This window comes from Rousettus aegyptiacus, unplaced genomic scaffold (genome assembly GCF_014176215.1).
Source record: "Rousettus aegyptiacus isolate mRouAeg1 unplaced genomic scaffold, mRouAeg1.p scaffold_m13_p_6, whole genome shotgun sequence".
In the NCBI taxonomy this organism is placed as follows: Eukaryota; Metazoa; Chordata; class Mammalia; order Chiroptera; family Pteropodidae; genus Rousettus; species Rousettus aegyptiacus.
In genome coordinates this window covers 38,264,632-38,280,680 of record NW_023416309.1, presented here as the reverse complement: position 1 = coordinate 38,280,680, position 16,049 = coordinate 38,264,632, and the positions used below count along the sequence as shown (strand labels likewise).

The 16,049-nt window shown below is 35.7% G+C and overlaps 1 protein-coding gene across 10 annotated transcripts in view; it reads left to right on the top strand.

Moving 5' to 3' along the window:
* HPSE2 (heparanase 2 (inactive)) overlaps window positions 1-16,049 on the top strand; it is a 577,707-nt gene that overhangs the window by 380,035 nt on the left and 181,623 nt on the right. For all 10 annotated transcript variants that reach the window (XR_001599306.2, XM_016164143.2, XM_016164141.2 and 7 more), the window contains one exon: window positions 11,525-11,572. Coding sequence is in view for 9 of the 10 variants with exons in the window: in XM_016164143.2 (XP_016019629.2) it covers window positions 11,525-11,572 (48 nt within the window). In the remaining variant the exon portion in view is untranslated. The remainder of the gene's footprint in view (window positions 1-11,524; window positions 11,573-16,049) is intronic.

Below are 16,049 nucleotides of genomic sequence, written 5' to 3'. Positions count from 1 at the left end.
TCTACAGCTAAGAAAAATCTGCACCTGCTATGTAGAAGAATCTACTTAGTCCCCAATTTTTAAATATGAATTGATAGCCAAATATCACAAGACATAAGAAGGAAGCCAGTAGCATGAAAGAGAAAAACTAAGATAAATAAATTTAAACATTGACTCAAGAAGAATTATAACTCAAGATCAGAACTTTCAAAATAAAAACCCAGAATTAACATCCTTACAAAGGTATAGTAAGATAATGTACTTCTGGAATAAAAACATATTTCTATGAAAAAATACAATTAGAACAAAAAGATTTTTTTTTTAACTAAACATATTAAGTGCTGAAGTCCAATAAAGATTAAGCAATGACTTCTTAGATACAACATTGAAATCATAACTGATAAAGAAAACATTGACTCATTGGAGCTCATCAAAACTAGGAACCTTTGTGCAACAAATGACACCATCAAAAATGTGAACAGACACACAGAATGGGAGAAGAAATTTGCAAGTCATGTAGCTGATGAGCGACTTGTATCTAGAATAGATATAAAGAACTCTTACAACTCCACATGAAAAGACAGTATTTTGAAAATGAGCAATAATCGAGAAGATATACAAGAAGAAACATTGTAGAGAGTGTGGAGAAATTGAAACACTCATACTGCTAGTGAGAATGTAATACAGTACAGCAGCTTTGGATAGCAGTCTGTCAGTTACTCAAAAGGTTAAACATAGAGTTACCCTATGACTCAGTAGTTCCACTCCTGGTTATATACCCAAGATAAATAAAAATGTATGTCCATATAAAACCTTGTACACAAATATTTATAGTGGCATTATTCAGTGTAATGATGAATGGATATGGTATATCCATACAATGGAATATTATTTGACAATAAAAAGAAATGAAGTACCAAATACATGTTACAACATGGATGAACCTTGAAAACATTATGCTAAGTGAAAGAAGCCAGTCACAAAAGGCCAAATATTGCATGATTCTCTTAATGTGAAATGTGTAGCATAGGCAAATCCAAAAAGCAGATTAGTGGTTGCTTAGGGCTGGTGGATATTGTGGGGAAAGGAAGAGTGACTGTTCATTGGTACAGGGTTCCTTTTCAAAATCAAATATTCTAGAATTATGTTATATTTGTGGCTGTACAACTCTGAAATTATAGTAAAAACCGTTGAATTGTACACTGAAATGGTGGATTATATAGTATGAAATTATATCTCCAACAAGTTTTAAAAATAAAAAGTCCAATAAAAGAATTGGAAGATTAAATCAAGGAAATCTCCCCTACACAGAACTTTAGACAGAGACAGAAAATTTGAGATAAAATTGTTGATATAGAGAATTAATTCAGGAGATCCAACAGCTGTCTCACAGGAAATCCAGATCCAGAAACAAGGAAGAAAATTATGGTTATCGGAAAGAATGAAAACTTTGTCAACCTTTACAATGCAAAGACGTAAAGCAACAGTGACAGGAAATAGATGGTAAAAGTGAAGCGAAGTAAGACATACAAGGCTAATATCCTCATACAATATATATGGAGTCATAAAATGCTGTCTAACTCATCGAAATAATAAATAAAGAGGTGGAGAAGAGGAGGCCCCGTAAACCAAGCACATGCAGTTAACTCTTGGTTAAAATGACTTTTGTGGTAGTATTTCCTTAGATGTGCTCTGGAAAATATCAGTGCTGCAGGATATTAACATTATGTTGAGGGGAAAAAATACAAGGTTCCATGTTCAAGTAAGTTTGAGAAATACTGGGATACACAAACTTCCTGAAACACTTCCCAGCACCTTTAATACATTACATTCTGAACCTCTAAGAATGAGATTTAGTAAGCAGAATTTCTTAAATTTATTTGATCAGAGTCTTATTTTCAGAGACTATCTTGAGAAACTAGTGTTTCTCTAACAAGTGTGGACCACATTAACTTGGAATATGAACCCTGCTTTAGATGATGGATGGCAGTAGCGCAAACGAAAGGATTACAATTCGAAAAACTCAGAACCTGAAGTAACTGGTCTTTTTTCTTCCACTCTTGTCCTCTCCAATCTATTTACCACTCAGTTCCCAGAAAATCTTTTACAAATATAATTCACTTGATGTTAGTCACTTGCTAAAGACTCTAATGACATTTCATTGCTCTTAGAATAAAATCCCATCTTACCACATCTGACAAGGTTCTGCTGTGAATGATCTGACTGCTACCTGGCTCTTCGTCCTTATCTTCTCCAGCTTTCCCTTTTTCTTACTTTACTCAGGCCTCACTGGCCTGGTATGTGCTAAGCTTCTCTTTACCTGGAAGCCTTCACATAGACTCTTCAATCTACCCAGCGTGTTCTTCTCTCTACTTGCCATGTGTCTGGTTTCTCTTCGTCCTTCACGGTCCTCCCTTGAGTAACCTAGCTAAGTAATTCTCTATCAACACAGTCTGTCAGCTCTTTTCATGGCATTTATCATAATTTCTAACTATATGTTTATTGTTCATTTATTTGTTGGGTATGAATTATAAACTCCATGAGGGCAGGAAGTGTGTCTGCTATATTTACCAATGTATGCACAGTACTGGCAAAAAGTCTAGTATAGAGTAGGTGCTCAAATTTGTTCAATGAATAAATGAAGAATGGAAGTTATCTTAACATTCTAGAGTTGCTAGTGGAATATTCTAGTCTGAATCTGTGTTAGAACAGAAAGCTACACAGGGCCTTTAGTTCCTGCAGTGGCCCAAATAGCTATGGAAAGCATTCTGATTTGGCAAAAGAGGATAAAAGCAGAAGGGAATTAGAAGATAAACACCAGTCATTTCCTTCACAGCAGACCACGTGGTGTATGTTGTATGCTCAATAGTCTACAAACCAGAAACCGAAAAATTGCCTTTTTAAATCTAGAATCTCTATCTTTGGTTGTGTCTAATTACCAGTACTTCTGCTAAGTGCCTAATGCTGATATATAGACTCCACTTACACTCAAAGTATAGGTACCAGTGAAGGTCGTATGAGTGTATAAGGATGGCGACATCACTATATTCCTATACATAGGCTCCCATTATGACTTTTGCGGGCCATAGGCATTTTTTTACTTTGTGGGTCTCTTCTTCCATACAGACATATTAAAACTACAGCCTTCTGTTTTCTATTGTAGTGAGTTAATACAGCAGGATTAGGGGAGAAAAAAAAGCAGCATGGTAAAGAGTATGTACTTTGGAACTAGATGAGACCCAGGTTAGCTACTAGGTAGATCATCTTGAGGACTTATTTAATCTCTAAAACCTCAGTCTCCTCATCTATAAAATGAAATTACCTATTTCTTAGGCTTATTGGGAAGTTAAATGAGATCATGAATTTAAAGAGCTTAGCACAGTTCCTGGTATAGTTAACACCTAAAGAAATGGCAGACTCAGTTGTTAAGAGTAACGAGTATATTTCAAAGATGAAAAAGCAGATTTTTTCTAACTGCTTTTTTGTATATGACTCAATGTAGCCTTCTAAGCAGTTCAGAGAATTGAGTGAGAACAGAGACATTTCTGATTAGCTACAATAACATGTCAGTATAATGAGGGTGATCACAACTCTACCTCCTGCCTAGAAACGCAGTTATACCATATTCTAGTTTTTAGCGGGAAGTTGCATGCCTGGGGACAATTTAGTGCATAGAGTGATTATTACAGTGTTATTCCTAATAATTTTTGTTTTATTTCAACTGTGAAAGAATTATGACTTTACCAAATTACAAGAGGAGAGGACAATTTATTCCTATTAGTTCATAAGAAGAGAGTTTCCATCTCTTCCTCTAGAGACAAGCAAGGCCTCCAAGCAGCTGCTCAGTGCTCATTAACAAGGAAGCACTGGCTACTGCAAGGTCTGCTCGCCAGCTGAGAATTGCGTTAATGACTACTTAATTCCAAACTTGCTTTCTTTCTTATTTTTTCCTGGAAAGGACTTATTTCCTGATTAGAGAAACATCCTAATTCCTTACCCATGCCTGAGGTTATCAGTTATTTCCATGATGATTAAGGGTGTTTCTCTCTTCCTCTAATGTCAGAGAAGCCACACGGGGTTAGAAAGAACATTGGAGAAAGAGACTGGAATACTGGGACATAGACTTGGATTTGACACAGATGGTATTGGGAAATAGTCTTCCTTACTTTCCTTTCTTCCATTCCTTTCCTCCCTTTCTTCTTCTTCTTTCCCTTAGAACCCTACTTTTTCCTACCCTAACAGATGCTGCTAAGATCAGAATCTGTCAAGGGCGTGGCCCATGACCATCCTGCATTAGAAGTACCTGGAGAGCTTAAAAATGCAGCATGTTTTAAAAATGCGGCATAGTTCTTAGGCTCCAGCCCAGACCTACAGAAGTAGAATGTGTGGAAATAGGACTTAAATAGATTGGCATTTTGAATGGGTCCCCAAGAGATTATTTGCACATCAAAGTATGAGAACCACTGCCCTGTAATATAGGCAGGGCAAGTTTTATTATCTTTATCTTACAGATCAAGGAATTGAGGTACACTGAGGTTAAATTATTTACCGAGCTTACATTTATCGACTGCCAACAGTATTACTGGGCAATGCCCATGTTCCTTCATGTATATTATCTTGCTAATCTTCACAACATCCTTGGGAAGCAGTGGCTGTTCTCTCCATATGAAAAGTTCAGAGAGATTCGACAGTTTACCTAAGGTCACATGGCTGATAGCCCTGGAGCCAAGTCTTAAATTAAATATTTGTCTGACTCCTGGGCCCATGTGGCGCTGTTTTCCTGAAGCTTCATCCTTGAACAAAGCCACACAGTCTAGCATACTACAAAAAAATTACAATCCTTCTTCATCTTAGTTTCACAGTGTTCACTCTCTTTGTCTCAACTTCATTCCAGGGCTTGAGCTTTTGGAAAGTTTGCTTTTTTATCATAACATCTTGATGCATTTTTCCTCCTTCCCACCAGGCCCCACCGCCAGAGCAAATCATATCAGGTCAGTTATAGCCTTCTTTCCTTGCATCCAAGTCTTTATGACTTCCTCATCAGCATTTTAGACTGTCAAGACATGTCTATCATAATATTCCTCTAACCAGAAGCTTCCAGCTCCAGCCATAGCCTTCCAGATCCATTTCAATGTTTTCTCTCATCATCTCCCATACCCCTGCCATTTGTTTTGAATTTAATCAAGCAAACCTATTTTGTCCTTTGTGTATTGTCTCACAGCTGCCTCCATTTCATTCCAGACATTATCTTATATAGCCTCCTTCCTTCCGACCCTCCCCCCTCCCACTACCAACCCAGCAGCAAATAGTCTTCATCTTGGGGGCCAATTTCAAGTAATAGTGTTTGGAACCCTGTCTTAAGAAGGATTCTTAGGCCAATTCTGAGATTAGTTAAAGAGTATTGAGATATATACCAAATCTACCATAGACTCAGAAAAAGGGAGCAACACCACACATATCGCAAATTTGCCAGCTTTGCATGTTAAAATAAGTACTTTAGAGTCAGAACTAGGTTTGAATCTCAGCTCTTCAATATTACCTAGGTGATCTTGAGCATAGTTTTTTCATCTATAAAATGGAAGTGATAATTTCAACCTTATAGGGTTGTACATTATATAAACTAAATACTAAGTACCTGTAATCAATAAATTATAGCTAACTTATTTTTTCCTTTACTCAAGGACCTCCTTAAATTAAACCTCATAGACTTAGATTATTGGCAAGAGAGATTGATTGAAAATTTCACCCATCTCAAGTCCCTGTATATTAAAAGCTCTATAAATCTATCAAATTAAGGAAATTTAAGCTAGAAGGAAAGCGTAAATAAAGACCTACATTAGTCATTAAGGTCAAAGAACATATAGCTATGCTATTTATCAGCCTACTGCCAATATACTGTTATATAAATAGGGGTAGGGAGAAAAGGAAGGGAGAAGCCAGGAAGAGAGAAAAGGAAGCTTCAAAGTAGGAGAGAGTAAGAGAAACAGGGGCCGGGGAGAGAGAGGGGCACCAATATTTTATTTGTTCACTGCAGCACCTAGTATAGTTCAAAGTATTATTAACTATGGAAAAGTAACTGGCTTTGGACCAAATGAAAGATGCTTGTTTGCTATAACTCAAGATGAATAATTTCCTCACAAGTTTTTTCTAGGCTTTTGTGTAGAATGTTGTCATATCTTATTCATGTTAGTTACATAAGCAAAGATTCTCTTTTTGGACAAGAGAATAAAGATCAAGCTGCCTACTGTCACTGAAGTTTATACTCATTTAGACATCCAGTTCCCTGTGAAGGATTTATTCTCTTTCCTGGGGGAAAAATTCAGAATCCATTTTTTAGCATTGAACTCTGTGGTCCAGAAGTAGAAATCAAACCCCAAAGACCATGAATAAAGATGTGCCTTATTATAAGAGGGAGCTGTGATATGCCCTGGGAGAGAAGACTCAACAATATTTCAGATGCATCATATATGCAGGTGGATAACAAAGGAAAGAAATTCTCCCAGATTTGGGGTCCTTTGGGGGAGGAAAAGAACTCTCACAATGAAAAGGGATATTTTTTTTTTCCATAGCAGCAGATTGGCTCCAATGGGAAAGGTTTCCCAATACTGAAAGGTCTGCCTGGCACTGGCCATTTTCCTTTGATATAGGGTCCTGCCGCTCCCCTCTATTATCCTTCTTTGCATGACTGAATGTCAGCATGAGGGCAGACCCCTCCTGTTCTCTGAGATAATCGTCTAGAATGTCCGCCTTCATAATTCAGGTATGGAGACATCCGACTTGGAAAACCAAGTTCTTCCCCTCTTGTTGTTATTCACATCCTGAGTCATCTTTCACCTGTACATTCTTAGACCTAAATCTAGAGATTAGAATGGAAGTGGATGGTTGAAAATCCTTGGATAAATCCAGACCCTAAATGGAATTTCACTTTCCCAGTGGTATTTTATTCTCAACAGGAGTAGTCTGTGTACATGTTATTCCACCTCTAATATTACTGTTGCTGAGCATTCTGCAGCTGTGTTGAAGTTATTCATTTGTGTGGTTTGGGCCAGTTTCTGAGAAACAGGCAGAACTAGAGAGCAGAAGAATCCACCACTGTTAGATCTGAACAAAGGAAATTATCATCTTTTTGGATTAGATATCCTCCACTGTGCCAATATAGATATAAAAACACCTAAAACTAACATGATATTATATGCCAATCATACTTTAATAAAAGTTTTAAAATAGAGTATAGAAATGATATAGATATAAGGGAGATATAGTGAGCCTTAATTTTCAGAGAAGGAGCATGAGGGTGGGGAGAATTCCCCTCAACTCATTGGCTATAATATAAAAAAAAACTCTTTTCTTAGAGTTTAATCAGTTTCCTTTATGTGTTATTTCTGTGGTTGGTTTTTGTATTTCTAGTTTTTTTTTTTTAACATTATTTAGGACTTCTAAAAACAGAACATTTACCCCATTTTAGATGAGTTTTTTACACATCTCAAAAAACAAGGGTATATTTTGGTCATCCTGGTAGTATTTGGAAATACATATTTTGTTTGACATTATTTGCAAATTAGACTATTCCTCCTCAGAATAAGTGTAGAAATGTTTCCATATGTTTGAAGTTGGTCTCATCATTTTGTTAAAAGGGAAAAAATATATAGTTTATAGCAATTTTCATGTGAAAGTGGAAACATATATAATGGTGTTTTTTAAAAGTCAGCTAAAACAATTTTTCTGCTGCTTCAGTATACTACTAAATTGAAGAAGATAATATTATTTGTTTAAAAATATTAAGTCATGATTGAAATAATTTTAAAATATAATTAAACTAAACTATATTTTACTATTTCAATTTCTTATACATAATAAGATATTAGGTGAAGAACTGAGTTTAATTTTTTTCAAATAGCCCAAACCCATATTTAAAAAGTGTTTTGTTTTTTTTTCATATACTAATTTTTTCATGTAATTTATTCTTATGTATAATTTTTTAAAAAAAAAATTTTGTGTTCCATAGATCTCCTTACTAATTTCTGAGCTAAGAAAGTTTTAATAATTGCAACTTTTATAGTATATTTTTCTAAATGGTAGCTCAAATAAATTTCCCTTCATTCCATTTTTTCAGAATTTTCTTACTTTCTTCAAATGAAAGTTAAATGATTTTATAAACTTTCAAAATATCTGCTGGGATTTTTTTTTATTATAATTTTATTAAACCCATAAATTTGTTTAGGAAGAATAATTGATTTTCCTGTCCAGGATAATGGTAGGTCTTTTTCTATTTTCAATTTTAAAGTATTTCTCTATAAACTAAATAATATTCTATATATGGACCCATTAAATTTCATTTTTAATTATAGATTTTGTGGATTTTCACTGAGGATTATATGGGATAGGAATGTGGGGAGAAAACATTAGCATTACTTTAAATATTCCTAAGTATAGTTTTCCTAATCCTTTTATAGTGCTGTGTTTGATAATGGAAAGTTATTTGAGTACTAAATTATCAACCTATAGCTGAACAAACTATCCAATGCATATGAAGATCTCCAGATTATAATATTATGAAAAACCATTTTCCAGCTTCTAAAATGCCAAATTAAATGTGTTTTTAATTGCTTGTCCAGGGCCTTTTAACCAAGCAGGACATTGATGATTATTTTTTCCTCCTAATTTTCTTGTGAATGCATAACTATTACCACCAATGACTTATTTACTTCAAGTTCTTTGAGGCATATTCAGGAGGATTGGAAAACATTCACCAACATCAGCATCAAAAATCTGTTCTAGGTTGCCCATTTGGACAATGACATTACTGCGATTAAAACTTCAGGATCCTCTCTTATACCTCTCCCTCATTTAAACTCACCTGCCAAGTCCTCTTGAGTGCTCCAACAGTGTTTCTCGATTGTGTCTTTTTTTCATTCTCACATTTCAAAGTCTCCTATCTTATACATTCATCTGCCAGTTTGTCCACACCGTTCCCTTTCACCTTTACCATAGCCAAAGTAAGTTTCCTGAAATTCCAGTCTGATCCTGACACTCCCTCTCTTGTTTAAACACAGGATAAATCCAACAATATATGTGAAGGAAGACCTAGCTATATTTTACAGTGATGTGTTGAGTATTAGTCTTACAAAGATAAATAGGACATGGAATTGCACCTAGTTCTTAAAGGATAAAGGCCAGACGTGTGGGACACCCTTGACTGCCGTCCCACAGCTGTTAGTTTGTACACAGCAGTAGTGCAGCACACAGAGTCTCTGATAGCTAATTGTCTCAGTGTCTGTCTTCTCGACTTTATTGTGGTTGCCTTATAGCAGAGGCCCTAAATCAGTCACCTTTTGATACTTGCTCCAACATATTGTCTTACAAATAGGGTCTGAAATGCTCAAGTCGTGAGAGGAAGCCAACAAACAAAGAAGGTGCTCAGGCCTTTACTCTTTTTCTGGTAAATATGGTATATTTTCTGAAGGCAAAAAAATTCAGCTTATTTTTTGCATCTTAGAGTTGTACTGTACTTCCCGGCTTCAGTGAAAATAGCTTGGAGGCAGCATAGGATCCTAAAAAGAGGGTAGGATTTGGAATCAGAGAACCTGAACTTAGTCCTCACTAGCTCTGTAAATTTGAGCAATTCATATAACTTCTGTGAGTCTCAGCTTCCTCCACTATAAATTAGGAATATCTATCCACCAGGATTGTTTCCAGGGTTATACAAAATACACATAAGAAACCAAAAAAAAATTATAATGAGAAAGCACTAGAAATGTTAGTGTTATTTTCTTTATGGTTATTTTTATATGTAAATGGAGACAGTTTTCCATAAAATAGTATTTCTAGTTGTAATTTTAGGAATTATCTTGGAGTAGTAAAGTTCACGTAAATATATTTTAAAACATTTTATTTCTTTTTTAAAAATTATACTTTGATCTGAGTTTGTCTAGGTTTTCTAATTTTTAAAATATCCTGGGAAGGGGGTTCAAAATTTCATCTTGCCCTCTATTTTTGGGTGATCCTACTTGTAAGATTATCATCAGGTAACCACTATTTAGAATATATATGTGGCAGGAATTGTATTTGGGATGCTAATCTGTTTTCATTCCTCCTGTATTTTACCATTTTTCCATTTTTCTCCTCTATTCAAGCAGGTAGCTTGGTTGGATGCTTGTTGGCTCAGAGGTAGATAGAACCTGGTAGGATGGAAAGGAGAATGCACAAACCTTTCTGGCTTTTGAATTCCAAAGGGGGAATCCCCGGCACAGGCCTGGAAATAGTGAGGAGAGTGGAGCTACCCTCCCAGACTCAAGAGATCTTCCTGGGCTGGGGAAAAGAGATGGGGAGATGAAAAAGAGAATCCCATGGGTTCTCTTTGTACCTGTGCCCTGCTTCCCAAGGAGTGCTACTAGGAGAGGTAGCATGACCCCCAAAAAACGGGCTGTTTGGGGTGTCTGGAGATACTACTTCTCTAGCCAGTAGAGAAGTTAGTAATCTATATAATAGGATCAATAATGTCCACCTCACCAAGCAAAGCAATTTTGAGAATTTTAGGAAATAATACATGTGAATGCCTAGTACTATGTAGGTACTCGGTAAATGTATTTACTCCAGTCCATGTTTATGTTATAATTGGTCCCATCTAACCAATTTCATGCATTGATCACTACCATGCTCCATTTCCCAGGTTCTTGCTTCTGGGCTGACAAATGGTAGTGGAGGGGGAAAAAAGGCAAAACCATGCAGACAAGGAGGAGCCAAACTGCCTCCTCCTCCTCATTTCCTTCTCCTGTCCTCCACTTACTCCTAATACTTTGTGGCATCTTTGAGGCTTCAGATGCTGCCTCCTGGCCCTTTTGTTCTAGTGGAACTTCCAGGAGCGCAGGAGGGTGGGGATTTGCTAGCAAGACTTTGCTATGTGCTCTGCAGAGAAACAGGTCTGGTTTCCCTGAGCATGCTTGTCAGATGATGCTCAGTTCTCTACTTAGCTGCTCCAGAAATGGTTAGATTTCTCTATAGGGTGTTGTTCAGGTTTCTACATTTAGACAGGTGTAGCAGCCCATCATTGCAGCATATTTGGTAGCGCTTTATACTTGTACAAATATCTTGGGTTTTCCCAACTTCTTCAAAAGGAGAGGTCTGAATTTTTTCAGAGGCATCTATTATTTTGTGATCCTTGGGAAATATTGTCATTTATTTGTTTCCTAGCAGATCTCAGAGTTCTTGGAGAATAAGAAATGAAACAGATAAGTTTAGATCATAGAGAAAGTGAGCCGGGAGCTATTGGGCATGGGCTTGGGAAAACAGACAGAATGTTGTATTGAGGTCTTGATTTCTAGATGGCAAAGCATGTGTGGAGACCCAAAAGTATGATTACCTTTACCTCTGCACAGTTTAACTTCCAATAGCTGTGGATAGGCTATGATTGTGGCTGTGGACCCTCTCAGAAAGCATAGCTGCCTAGGGATTGACCTGATCCGTATCTCAGTTTCTATTTCATTTTAACCCTGGGGATATGGTTTGCTTTAAGTTGCAATATCTTTGTTCTTTCTGTTCTTTACAGATTCATGAAGGTGGCAGGAAGCACAGTGGATGCAGTTACCTGGCAACAGTAGGTATTCACCATTTTTTGCTCTTATTATCAGCTGCTATGAAATGAAAGATAATTAGTTGTCATGAAGGTTATAGCCAACATTTGATAAGCTATACTTCATCCTCCAAGAAAAAAAGTTAAAACTAACATCAAAGCCGTTCTTATGACAATCTCATAGTAATATAATTTTTTAAAAAAACAACACTGACCCATTTTTGGAAGCTCAGCTATTATGTACACTTAAGTTAACCTATTATTGGTGAACGAGTAATGAAAATCTGAACATGCCACCATTTTCCCCTAAGCTTTACCTTGGGACTAAATTTCCTTAAGAGAGGAAATATTGTTAATTACTCAATATATCATGCGAAAATAGAAACACTTCATTATATTTATGGCAGTGGTCTTAATTAGTAAGAGAGTTACTAATATGCAGCAAATACTATATATATATATAAAGGGAATGAAGCAGCTTCAAGAAAGAATAGACCTCGCCATTCCAGGAAGAATGTTATGGTGACAAAGATTTGTTAAGCTGAGGGGCAATTAACTTGTAAAGATAATGATTTGTTATATAAATCTACATTTTCTTTTAAGTCTCCTTATGGCGTTTGTGTTGGAATGCCCAACATCTTACAGTATCCCACAGCATCTTCTAAATCATCCCTCATCTATGGTGGTCCTCACAGCTCAGATTAAGTGCTCCCATTCTGTGCCCTAATAGCTGTCAAATATGGCCATCTTTTCAGTTACTCTAACCCTTCCTGCTTGACTCACTAACTCTTATCTCCCTCCATTTTAAGTGGATCACAGTATTCCTTACATATTCATGGTATATGTGAAAGAAAGAGAAGTAGACAAAAATCTTTATTAAGTATCCCAAAATGATTTTTGGTTTGTCGAATCAATAACTTCAATAATAATAGAAAATATTTTATTCGACATTTATACTTTTGTTTCTATAAATAAGTTCCAACTATTTTCAGAAATTCTTATCCTCCTTCAAATGGTTTTTGTGAATCATGGGTTAAGTCTGAAGATCTTGTCATTATTCTGCTTAAAATCCTTCAGAGTTAGCACTTAGACCAAAAGCCAAACTTTCTACTCTGGCCTATAAGGCCATCTGTGTTTGGTCTTTGCTACCTCTGATCACATCTGGTGCCATTCTGCCCTTATTCCATCTGTCCCAACACACTGTGGTCTTTCAGTTCTTAGAAAGTTCATATGCATGTCTGCCTTAAGATCTTCGTGCATGCTTTCCTCTGCCTAGAATGAGGTTCTCCTTTTTCGTGTGGCTTTCTCCTTATCTCTTAAGACTCAGCTTCCATGTCATCTTCAAGAGCCCTTCCCTGATGATCCTATCTAAAACAGGTTCTTCACTAATTCTCTTTCTTAGTTCTTTTTTTATAACTTGTTTTTGTAATATATGTGTTTTTCTCTTTTACCAAAGTAGCATTTAATTCAACAAGTGCTTATTTAGGCAATTGCTTATAGAGTATTTACTATAGGGAGAAATAACAATGTTAATAAAAAATATGGCAGGAACTACTGGAAACTTTTATATGCCTTACTGTATCTGATTCTCACAATAATAAAATGAGATAGGGACTATTTTTATCTCTATTTTTTCTGCAACTTACAGGAAGTTTTATAAAATCCAAAGATTGCATAGAAAGTGGGAAATTTTGAACTCACATTTTGGATCTGTCTCACTCTAAGGGCTATTCTCTTAATTATTGCTGTCTTTGATAACAAGACAATGATTTTTTACTGAAAATATATTCTAGTGGAGGAATTCAAATCCTCTTTAGGGTCCTCACCAAAGGCTATCTGGACAATGTAGGATAAAGGCTGAAGCTTGAAGAACTTATAGTATTTGTAGGGGAAAATAACAAGATTAGTGTATAAATATTAATGGTAAGAATATAAGGCTTGCTCAATTATCATAGCTGACAGGGATTGATCAGAGAATGCTTTTCTTCCCTAGTCAAGCACTCTTTTTAGTGCAAATGGAATGAAGTGAGCATGGTATTTTTTATAATGGAGAAATACATTTTTTATAAATACATTTTATTTATTATACTTTAAAAATATTGGCCAACTTTCAAGATAAAGATGTGCAACTACTCTAAAAACAGCCCCCAAACAGGCAATGGGTTGTGTTTCTTTTGGTTCCAGAATCAGTACTCATTTGAGTACAACAAGTAGCACCTAGAATCTGCCATTTATTCTTGCCAGCTATAGTTTTTAGCTATAGTTTTCAGTCAAGACTTGGACTAGTCAGCAAACAATTCCAGGAAATCTTGGCCAGGAGGACTTGGAAAAAATTAAAGCCAAATGCCATGTTTCTCTAATCCTGGAAACTGCTAAGGTGAAAATGTCTTAATAATGTAAAGGAAATCAAGAGTCATTATCGGGGGAAAAAATAACATAGAATTGTCAATATATGCATATATATAGGTAGCCAAAAGAATCATTTCGATACTGGAGTACTGGGCTTGGAGCTTGAACAACCAGAACTCTGGGTCTGAAGTCATAAACAAACAAATCTATATAATTAGATTATTTTATTTAAAAGTTTAGGTTCTTGGATTTTGAAGACCAAGATACATGACTTAATAATTGGTGCTGCACACCAACCCATGCAGAAAACCCAGCAAGAGTTGCTAAGATGAAGTTGTAATTACAGGAATGGTGGAGTAGCTTGTAGCAGACATCACTGATAAATCTGGACAAAATACACACACACACACACACACACACACACACACACACACACACACACACACCAGTGACAAAAAGGAAGTATAAACTAGAGAAGTTATTCAATCCTTGAAAGAAGTAAATAGTACTGGTGAGATCTGTGGTTGCTTAAAAATCCATGCAGTGTGAAGTGGCTAGAACCCATATGAAATACATGTCACATAGGTTTGAGGTGTCAGAAGGAGTCAGAGGACAGGAAAGAAGAATCTATGGGACAAAACAACAAATATGTATATAAGCTAAACTTACCTCAAATCTTCGCCTGATCCCTAAAATGTGCATTTTCAAGGGAGATTCCAAGAAGTCCGTTAGAAAACAACAGCTGAAAGCCTTAAAAAATAGAACAGAGATTTCAGCTGCTATCACTTGAGGAACAGAGATTGGAATGTAAACCTCAGAAATTTAGAGAGGCTTAATAAACATCTTGTGCTTTGCAGTGAAAACTAAAAGAGTTATGACTCAGGAATGAAGTCTGTGTCCCAGGATAAGTATCTTCTCTAAGCCTAATGTATAACTAAAACAGATTCACCCTAACAAGGTATAAATGGAAACTGCTACAAGAACAAGATGATCAGCCATTCACTCAACTTCCTGCTAGATCCAAACCAATACTTTTCTGCCTCTACAGCATATCACCCACACTTTTTAATATACAATTAAAGGTTATTAGACATGCAAAGAAACAAGAAAATGTGACTCCTGGCCAAGAGAATGAGGAAAATATAGAAATCCTGAGATGACCCAGAGAATAGAATTACCTGACGAAGGTTTTAAAGAAGCTCTTGCAAATATATTCAAATAATCAAAGGGAAAATGTCCATTTGAGTGAATCCATAGGAGAAATATCAGCACTGAAATGGAAACAATATGTATAAAAAAGAACCAAATGAAATTCTTAAAGAAATAAAAAGAATAACTGAAATGAAAAACTCACTGGGCTTAACAAGAGATTGGAAACTACAGAAGAAGGAGTTAGTGAACTTGTATACAGATCAATAGAAATTATACAATTAAAGAACAGAGAAAAGATATTCAGAAAAATGAGGTTTCAGCAACCTCATTGCTAGTATTAACTGATCCAACATCTGTGCAATTAGAGACCAAAGGAGAAGAGAGAGATAATGAGGCAGAAACATTTTCTGAAGAAACCAAATCTGAACTACTCTCAAAGTTGATGAAAAATATTAACTTACAGAACCAAAAAGCTAGGCAAACCCTAAGAAGGATAAATATAAGGAAAATCATGCCTGGGTATATCATAGACAAACTGCTGAGAACAAAAATCAGGAGAAAATCTTCAATGTATTCAGACGAAAATGTATGTATTCAGACATACAGGAACTTTACATATAGGAACAAGGCACAAATGATAACTAACTTGATACCAGAAGCAATAGAGGACAGAAGGTGGTGAAACTATTTTTAAAGTGTTAAAGAAAAAAGTCAAGCCAGATTCTATCTCTAGCAAAAATGTTCTTTAAAAATGAAACTGAAATAAAGATGTTTTTGATAAATGAAAGCCAATATAACTGTGCTACAAGAAATACTAAAGGAAGTCTTCAGACAGAAAGGCAGTAGCATCATAAGAAAACAAATCTCAAAAAATAATGAAAAGCACTGGGAATGGTAAACTGGTGGATGAATATAAAAGACTTTTTTTCTTAATTTCTTTAAAAATAACTTATGCTAATGCAAAAACATAACATTGTATTATGTGGTTTATAACACATAG